This window comes from Juglans regia, chromosome 3, assembly GCF_001411555.2.
Source record: "Juglans regia cultivar Chandler chromosome 3, Walnut 2.0, whole genome shotgun sequence".
NCBI classification, from domain to species: Eukaryota; Viridiplantae; Streptophyta; class Magnoliopsida; order Fagales; family Juglandaceae; genus Juglans; species Juglans regia.
The window spans coordinates 20,581,573-20,591,455 of record NC_049903.1 but is presented as its reverse complement, the minus strand read 5'-3'; the positions used below and the strand labels follow the sequence as shown (position 1 = coordinate 20,591,455).

At 35.9% G+C, this 9,883-nt stretch overlaps 1 protein-coding gene across 1 annotated transcript; it reads right to left on the bottom strand.

The window, feature by feature from the left end:
* On the bottom strand, positions 1-9,663 carry LOC108999339 (proteasome subunit alpha type-3). Its single transcript, XM_018976224.2, has 10 exons — positions 9,376-9,663; positions 9,150-9,189; positions 8,969-9,052; positions 5,553-5,626; positions 2,176-2,262; positions 2,006-2,090; positions 1,822-1,868; positions 1,095-1,160; positions 427-517; positions 1-301 (listed from the first exon to the last, which is right to left on the bottom strand). The coding sequence occupies exons 1-10, from the start codon at positions 9,477-9,479 to the stop codon at positions 230-232; spliced, it is 750 nt and encodes a 249-aa protein (XP_018831769.1). The 5' UTR covers positions 9,480-9,663; the 3' UTR covers positions 1-229.
* Between the last annotated feature and the right edge of the window lie 220 nt (positions 9,664-9,883).

Genomic DNA, 9,883 nt, shown 5'->3' with positions numbered 1-9,883 from the left:
TTGGACGTAAAGTTGTATTAATACTAGAAAATAATAGTTTGGCCTGCGATTAAATTGGAAAAATGAACCATTTCATCTAAAACGCTGTAGCAGAAATAAAGATAAATGGTTTAAAAAAAAAGAAAAAAAAAAGCAGTCTATCCATAATGGATCTATGGAATGATCCCAAGAAGAAGTTGAAGTGCAAATATTAAAACCAGAGTAAACAATAGGGATATGGCTCCTCCCATTAATCAGCATCCATTTCTTCCAGTGCCGCTTTAGCCGCTGCTTTAGCTTCATGTAAAAGCTCATCCGGAACCTGAAATGGCAGGGCACAAGACATGGGTTGTTTAGAGAAATGAAATGAGCAAGGGAGGGTGACACACAGAAGAGCGTGCAGTATCAATAAGATGTTTATTGCAATTGAAATTTAGAGATAGATACCTTCTGATGTTGACGGTTTGACTCATCACACACCCAGCTCATTTCCAATTCAAACTCTTTGTCCTTCGCCTCATCATGTACTCCATAAATGCTGCTTAGCATATAAACCCCCCAATAAAAAATCTCATATATATATATATATTTATCTACTTTAAAATAATAAAAAAATGCAATATATATTCATCATATTCCTTCCTATTAAAAGTTAAAATGGGCGTACAAAACCCCTCTCTCTCTCTCATTTCTCTTATTATTCTGGTCTATCATACATTTTCAGAATTCCCACCCCAGTAAAACCCTATATTCCTCTTTCTGCTGAAAGAATGCCGTTCACCTCTATATATCTCACCACTCATTGATCCTTCCCCCCACCCTTTCTAAACCCCCCGCCCTACCCCAACAACCACCACACACACACAGAGGACTGCCTTCCTACTTTCTAGCATACCTTATTGCACACCTCCAATGATGCCACACTCCATGACCCTCTCTCACAAACTCCTAATCACGGTTTTCGATTAATAGAATACAGTGGATTCAACAGAAAATGAAAATCAGAGCTACAATTCCTTTTTCCTTTATCATCCCTAAAATAGAAAGGAAAATTATAAAGCTATCTCAAGATTGCAAGGTGAAAATTATACATAAAACTCTGCAAGGACACTCACATTTTGGCTACTTCAATAACCCCTTGACGGCAAGTCAACTCTGAGAGCCTCAACTTTTCGATCTCTCTGGAAAAACATTATTTAATTACATCAGCAGTATCACTTTATTGTATTTTAGCTCAGAAAATATAATCAAAATAAGTTGTAGGAATCATTAATTTAAACATTACATAACATAGCACGACAGCAGCCCTGATCTAGATTTAAAAAAAAAAAAAATACCCAAGCCAGCATCCTTATAAACAAAAGTTTAGTATCATTAGATGTCCCACTCCTGGTTTACTCCTGTAAGATATTAGTATGAGAATAATAAAAGAATTGGGTATTATTCAACAATGAATGCTCACAATTATGATATTTAACCATATAATGATGAACTAGTTAAGACTCATGATTACATTGCTCCTTACAACGGTCAACAATGACACCATCAGATTCTTAGTTCCCATCCAAACAACCAGGCAAAGATTTTCACTAATAAACACAGGAAAATAATCCTGTTTAAATACATGTAGCTTAAAACTTCTCATGTAAGCAGCTGTAGCAGATCTCCTATGCAAACCTAAGTCAGGTTGGGATGCAATCGCCCATGGGCAGGCAGAAAGTTGAGAAGTTAAAATTAGCACCATGTTAGTAACAGTTGGAAAATAAGATTTCAATGAAATTCTCCTGTCATAATGACATGATTTAGCTGCAGTTAGAATTTGATAAACAGATAATCACATACGTTTTAGCTGCCTGCCTGCCCTTGCCAATTGCAGCTCCAAAGTACCTCTGTATCAAATACCAAAAACACATTGAGTAAAGAGAACTACAATATAAAACTAATCAACTGTAACAGATAATGATGATGCAAAAGCAAGAGGATTGATGGCCAAACTTATTGCCACAAAAGACCAAAATAAACTCACATATGAAACACCAGATGGCTCAACCATGTACAGCTGTGGTCCATCTCTGTCATATCCTCCAAGAATAACTCCACATCCAAAGGGTCTGCAGGGTAACATTAGATATTCCCTTAAGGAATATAATGAAGAAAAAATCATAATGAATAAAGAATTTTGGTATCTTATCAAACCTCAGCCACCAGTAAAGTGTACACAGATGCACATAACTAGCAACACGATCAGCAAGTTCCTTGACAGGTATTGGTTCCCCATAGACACTGTGCAAGAGTTGCAACAAAATGAGAAAAACATGTGACAATTTAAAAGGTTGATGTGCAGCAACGACTTATTGGGGTAACACCTTGGACCAAATTATAGGGTATTCGTTCAATTGTGGATCTCATTTTGACTTTATAAGAGCACAAAGGGGCATGTACGATTCCAGAATGCATACACAATCACGTATATAAAAACTTGATGGTTACCACTCTTAAGTGCTAATTTCAGGAAACATAGTTTGCCATCCAGGTTAAACACATGCTGAATACAGGTTTTGAAGCCTTTTGAAAATACATTTGGCTTCTTCTGCACGCCATAGTTAGCAGACGTCACATAGCAGATGAGGTCTGAAACGCAACTGTAATGTAAAGTTGTAACAAATTGTTTGCAACTTTCAAGGTGCAAGCAGTCCTAATGTAACCTATCCCACAACTCTGGTTTAAAAAATACTATCAAAATCCTTCAAAATGAATGCTTAGCTTATTTTAAGCATGAGGAAAGGAACTATTTACTCTCCATTTCTAGATAATGGCAAAAGTAAGGAAAACAAAACATGAGAATGTCACCAGAAGAAATCAAAGTAGAAAAGCAAAAAGAAAAAGATGTCATGCACTAAGTTGAAACCATGAAATTGGACATGTATCCATCATAACCCAGACCAAGTCCATGTATAACAAAATATTCAAAAGTACACATGAACGCAAAAGAAAGCAATCACACCATAAGAAATTTTCCATATGGATGCGCTCACACACTAGTTACTCAACATGGAATCATGAGACTGGAACTTTTTATTCCCACCTTAGGATAAATGTTGTGTATCATAGGCAGTCACGCCCCTCCCATTGTATCCAGCAACAACATTCATATGAGTGCATGATCATGTTCAGCAATTGATTATAAGCCTAAAAAACTAGTTAAGAAAGTCCACTTTATTTACTTGCATTGACTAATCATCTAATGGATTCTCACCCTGGACAATCCAAGGAAAAAATACATCATTTTGATTGAGTAGTGCTGCATGTGTGTGAGGAGTGGGGAGTCTGTAGATAATCTTTTACTCCCCTGCGAAATAGCTCCTGCTTTGTGGAGTGACTTTTTCTCTTGGGTTAAAGTCAATAATGTGCTGGCAAAACTCCAACCACTAGATCTGTGACCCTATGATATACAATCTAGCACACCAGCAACCATTTATTCAACTGCTGCAGAGTCATACTCTGTAGCACCCAGCAGCTATTTATTTCTAAAGCTATGGAATCTCAAAGAAGTCACAGTCAGGTATAGTTAAAGCCCTTCTTGTCTACCCAAGATGTCAACTCCCACCATCATCCCGATGGTTAGAAGACCCATCATGTGTTATGCAGAAAGCGATAGAGGGTTGATGAAATTCCCACCACCCAACACAACCCAACCCAACCCAACCCTTCTGAATACTAGAGTTAGTAAAAGTGCACTTAAGTGCAAATCACCCACTTTGCCTGCCAAAAGCAAAGCGCATTTACCAAAGCATGTTTTTTTAGTGATTAGCGCTTTTGCAGATTTTGAAAAAACAAATAGATTTAATTCTTACAGTTTTTCTAGACAATTAATTTAGATGTAGGTGAGGAAGATAAATTAGTTTTAATTATTACGCTTTTTCTAGACAATTAATTTAGATGAGGAAGATGATGAGATTTTACGAATCTTTTGATGACAATGAAGATGGTCCTATGCACTTATAATAGAAAAACAATGATGATGGTTCTATGCTTAATAATGAGGATGATTAAATACTTCAGGATTGCATTGTTTGCCAATGTTAGCATAGAAGTCAATAACTACAATTATTGTGCTTTTTTGGTCATTTCTTCTAGGTATGTATTAATCCAGCCATGCACTTCATTTTCATTATGGCTATCAAATATCAAGGTTGTGTATATTTTGTAAAGCACATGAGAATTATATAAAATGCCTTTTAAATTTTATTTAATTAATCTCGCTTGGTTGGCATGTTAATCAATATATTAGTATCTTTTAATTAGCACCACTATAACAAATGGAGTTAATAGGCTATTTGCCTTCTTAAACCTTCTTATTCTATTTTTTAAAATTCATCATAAATCATTTTCTGAAAATGTGCACTTTACTTCACAAGGCACACACTTTGCGCTTTGTCCTTGGCACCTAGGCTCTAGGAGACATTTCCACTAAAGTGAACCTAGTGCTTTTGCGAACGTTGTGATATACTCTCGATCCCAGCTACAATTACGACTGCTACGGAGTCACAAAAGAAGAAGAATCACATTCAAATCAATTCTCCTCTTCTATCTCAATCTTTCGAAGTTAAATTTACAGACCCCCCACCCAAAGGCATCGTTCAGCCAGGAAGGGGATTTTCACATCCAAGCCCATTGAGTTCAAAGAAGTAGGGGGTGCCAAGCCCATTGGGTCACCAAACAAACCTAAGCACTATTGCTATTTATAAAACTGATGGAAGAGTTGCACCTAATTTTGTGTTATAGAAGGAGAAGAGACAATTTGTTGTAATACATTTCAGTAGACGAGATATACAGGGTGACAGGAAACCAAAGTTTTGGCCATCGTAGGGGAAAAATAAAAATTACATGCTAACTTGTTTTTATAAAGATGTAGATGGTTTTGAAGAACTTCACACAATCAACTCAATGGTCATCAATAAAATATAGAGAGAAGCAGTCAGAATCGAGTCAGTTAAAACACAAAAAAATTGCCCATCTTCTCAATTCTTATGATAAGAAAAATGGTATTATCCCAGTACACAGGACGTATACAGGAAGATCCACCTAACTAGTGAAAGAAAAAGGAGCTAGAAATTCTATAAAAGAAATAGAAAGGCAAGACCATAAACCAATGATAAAGGGTAGAATTCCTCTGAAGATTTACAAGTGGTTTCAAAAGAATTATTTGTCTAACAACTATTATGAATTGCATGAAATGATATATTCAACATCATCTTAATCAATAAGGATTCTAGATAGCACTAATCAAGATGTCACACAATTGAAGGTTATTCCATATGAAGCAAAGTGTCCAAGTGGTATAGTGTGCATGGAATAGGGAGAGGAGATGAATGTGATGCTTTCTTCAAGTAGCATGGTCACAATTAATTACGACTATATTTGTATTTTCACTTAATTGTGGATTGCAAAAAGGATAGTAAGTAAATGAAGATAAATAAAATAATAATAATGAAAGATTTACGTTCACATACAGAGAGAGCTACAGGGGGAGAGAAATGTGACCATGATTATTTCCAGAACAAAATACAAACCTTTCATAATTAGTCGCTTCAGACTTGGCACGGGCAACAATTTGCCTCCCATCTGCCGCTAATCCTGCCACAGCCTGTAATTGGGAAAACGTAAGCATATACAACAATCTAGTATCAAACCATAAGATTCTGGATGAGGCTAAGATGGACAGTAGCTCATTTAAGAAAAACAAATTAACACTACAATTATCATTCCAACCTCACTGCTTTGGTTATATATTCTGTGAGTTTAGGTAAAAAGCTGTTTTTGGTTATTGCACAAAGATTACCACTTCAAAGAATGACCTTTATAAATCATTTATGGCTAGTATATTTTTATTTTTATAAGTAAAATAATTTTTTATTAATAGGAGAGAATAGGTGTAGCCCAAGTACACAGGAGGTATACAAAGAGAACGCTTATCTGCGATTTAGGAACTAAAATGAATACAAGAAAATCATGAAAACTAACCCCATTGGAGTAAAAAACAATAGCCCAGAAAAATAATGTGTTGTAAAAGAATCTTTTGAGGGCTAGTCTTGAGGAATAAAACCTCTCATTAGTGACACAACAGATAACAAGATTGTTCCTTTGATATGATGTTCAGTGTGTAGATCAAGCCTTGAAGAAAGTCTTCCCATAATTTTTGAGATTCTTTATTTTCAAGGAGGCATCAGAGTACGATCTTCACTAGACTACCAATAGCAATTCACAATGGAGCATCTCATTCACAAAGCCTAGTGCAGGATTGGAACTGGAATAGGTCTCTTTGGGGTGTGATAGCCAGTATGAGACTTAGGCCTTGTTTGTTTCGTAGATGAGATGAGTTGAGATGAAAGTTGAAAGTTGAATAAAATATTAGTAGAATATATTTTTTTAATTTTATTTTTGTTTTGGAATTTGAAAATTTTGAATTATTTATTTTATTTTGTGTGGGAATTTGAGAAAGTTGTAATGATTAGATAGGATGAGATGAGATGAGTTGGGAAGAGTTGTGAAAACAAACGAGACCTTATACTTGCAGAGCTTTGTCAAAGGCAAAAAAGGGATTATGTTTTAAAAGAATTGAAAGTATGGACCAGCCATAGTTGTAAAAAAAATTCCGTGACCGATTAATAACAAGCCTAGCTAACACGAAAGAAGTTGCAATACCAGCTTTAGGGGCAAAGACATTCTCAAGGGGAAGGTCTGATACAATTCTATTCTAAAGGAGTCTAACAGTCTATTTTTCTGGAGCCCTAAAGTGTATTAGGAACTGTTATTGCCTTTTGCATTTGTTTTGAGTTTGGATTGCTAGTATGTGCAGCTTCTCATTAATAAAAAAGGGATCTTATCCAAAAAAAATCATAAAACGGGGATCCAATGTTTTTTTATATCAGTAAACGATAAGTTCTATTAATTGCAATAGGCATAACCCAAGTACATGAGACATATACAAGAGCAAGCACCTTGTCATGGAGATTCAAGCCATTGAAATCTATTTCAATTGATCAATGGAGTAATGTGTTAAAAAGGAAATTCTAAGCTCTTCCATTGACCACTCACAATCTTCAAAACTTATTGCATTCCTTTTTGTCCAAAGCCACCACCATCTCCCATATAGCTGCAATTTGCAGATTACCACGTAAGGCTCTCCAATTTGCAAGGAACTCAATTACTCTTCTGGCATCGAAGCTAGTCCAACTCTAGAAAAGAAATCATGCCATAGGGTCACGGAAACCTCACAACAAAGGGGTAAATGATTCACCATTTCCCCAATCTTCTTGCACATGCAATACCAATCAATTATAGGTAATTGACGTTTCTTTAGATATCTCTAGTATTGATCTTCCTCAAAGAAGCTGTCCATACAAAAAAATCTGCTTTTAGGGGAGCCTTGGTCTTCCGTATATTCTTCCATGGGAATGTAAGTGCAGCATGCATAGTGAGAGACTTGTCGTAACAGCTGACAATAAACTTCCCTTTTTGGGAAGGACACCAAACAAGCTTGTCTATCTCTCCCACCCTCACTCACATGGAGTAGACAACACTGTAAAACTTAGGGGTTGTTTGGTAAGTTAGATGAAATGTCAAAACTTCTCATAATTTCCTTCCCAAACATCACTCATATACAACGCACTTTTCAATTTTAAATTTTTAACTTTTTCTTCTAATCATTACCTAATAATTACAACTTTGCCAAACTTCCAAACAAAACACAAAAACAATACAACTTTTTCAAATTTCAAAAAAAAAATAATAAAAGTTATATTCAAACAATTTTTAAACTTTATAATATTTGTATTCAATTTTTTCTCTCTATTTTTTCAAAACCCAATAAAACATCTTAACTCAAATTATTTTACTATTATTCACAAACCATTTCACTGCTATTTACAGAATTCTCATCCCATCTCATTACCCAAACATGCCCTTAGTGAATGCATCGATCTCCCAATGTTGAGCAGCTCTGAAGAATGTGACATTCCATTTAGGAAATCCATCGGATAGGTGTATGAGACCAGCAGCTGAAGCTTCTTGCACACGTGCTATACCATAGAATATTGAATATACTTCCTTGAGAACTCTGTCACCACACCAATGATCATGCTAGAATTTGATTTTAGAACCATCGCCCACCACAAGACGGGTGTACTGAAAAGCTCCCCCATCCTCTTCGTATATGCTTCCATAAACCCACCCTACAAGGACCATTCACCTCATTAGAGCACCATCCACCCCAAGCCCCTTCAGATTTAGTATCTACCACTGCCATTCACAAAACCCCCTTTCTTGTTGGTAGCATCATAACCATTTCCCTCATAAAGCCTTATTAAAAAACAATAAGATCCTCACTCCCAGTCCACCTTATTAGAACGGGGTGCATACAGTGGTCCAATTCACAAGATGAAATTTGAACTCATCATCCAGTTTTTAGAAGAAAATTCTGTTTGGATGGCAGCTCCCTTGAAGAGAAACAAGCTCTCCATCTCTCCTCTCTTTGCCACGATTTAAAGAACGTTGGGAAAGATAATTTTCTCAAGTTCATAACATCTTCTTTACTTCTACTTATATCTTTGCCTTAGCAAAGGTCTATTCTGAAGAAGCATGACAAAAATAATATCCAAGTCACTTTACCAAATCCAGCTAATCCCCAAAGAACTAAAGCAGCACAACTACCCCTTATACTTGGCAACCTATGTAATAATGCTACATATTTCGAATAACAATATAGTTTGGAATGAAACGGATCACACTTCGCAAGGGACCAGCAGATAAGGACATTCACGACGTTGAAATACTGAAAACAACCGACATAACCAAGTTTAAGAAACTGAAATGGTACAAAAATTTATACAAGAAAACTACATAGCAGCATTTAGATCCGATCAAAAGTCACAATAAATAATAAAAAATAAACGGAAACAAAGCAAGAGAAAATGGGAATATGCGATACCATGCCGGAGTGGCGATGAACGGAATGAATTCTTCTATTGGAACCGGGTAGCATCATCTTCGATGTTATTAGCTTCTCCACACCCTAAAGTCCCACACCAAAATAAAATAAAAAATAATAAAAAAAAAGGATCAGAAACTGCCCAATAGACAAACAAGTAGGTCAGTAGGGTGGTATTTACCAGTACAATCCCGTCTTTGCATTTGATGCCAATGACAGTCCTGCAAAAAAAAAAATCAAAATTACTGAACAAAGAAAACGTTTATGAATCCATAACTAATACCTCTGCTGTTGTAGGATAATCTCAGGTCGACTAATAACCCTAGGATTTGTAGCTCTCGAACCAGAAAACGTGGGCAAGAGAGATAGAATCGAGGGATTGAAGGGTAGGATTAGTAGAGAGTTACCCGCTGTTGTCGACAGCTTTGGCGGCGTACTCGATCTGGAAGACGCGGCCATCTGGGGAAAACGTGGTCACTGAAAGATCGTACCCCGTTCCTATGCTACTCATACTGTCTGATCCTTGTTCCGATTTCTTTTCTTCTTCGTCCTCTGCTTCTTCTGCGTGTCCCTCTGCAAATGCTGTGCTTTGGAGCTTCAAATACGAGAGAGTCGCAGCCTTTTCTTTCTTCTCAAGAAATACCGCACCCGACTTTTTCTTTAAATTTTTTTCCGTTCATTTATTTTTGTTTTCTATCATTTTATGCCGTATTAATTCAGTTTTATTAATTTTCACTCAAAATTTTTTTATGGAAAATGTTAAATATATTTGAAAAAAATTTACAAAAAAATCATTTCTCTACGTGTCACTCTAGATATATTAAAAATCATGAAATTTGAAACTCAAAATGAATTTTAAAAAAATAATAAAATGAATCTTGTAAGTAAAAGTATAAGTACATGTAACACTACTCT

What these genes read in the sequence shown, in the direction of transcription:
- LOC108999339 (XM_018976224.2), bottom strand. Translation starts at nt 9,479, where the DNA reads ATGAGTAGCATAGGAACGGGGTACGATCTTTCAGTGACCACGTTTTCC. An exon ending in GCAAAGACGGGATTGTACTG is followed by an intron (nt 9,053 to 9,149) that starts GTAAATACCACC and finishes GTGGGACTTTAG; the next exon opens with GGTGTGGAGAAGCTAATAAC. An exon ending in TTCATCGCCACTCCGGCATG is followed by an intron (nt 5,627 to 8,968) that starts GTATCGCATATT and finishes TCCCAATTACAG; the next exon opens with GCTGTGGCAGGATTAGCGGC.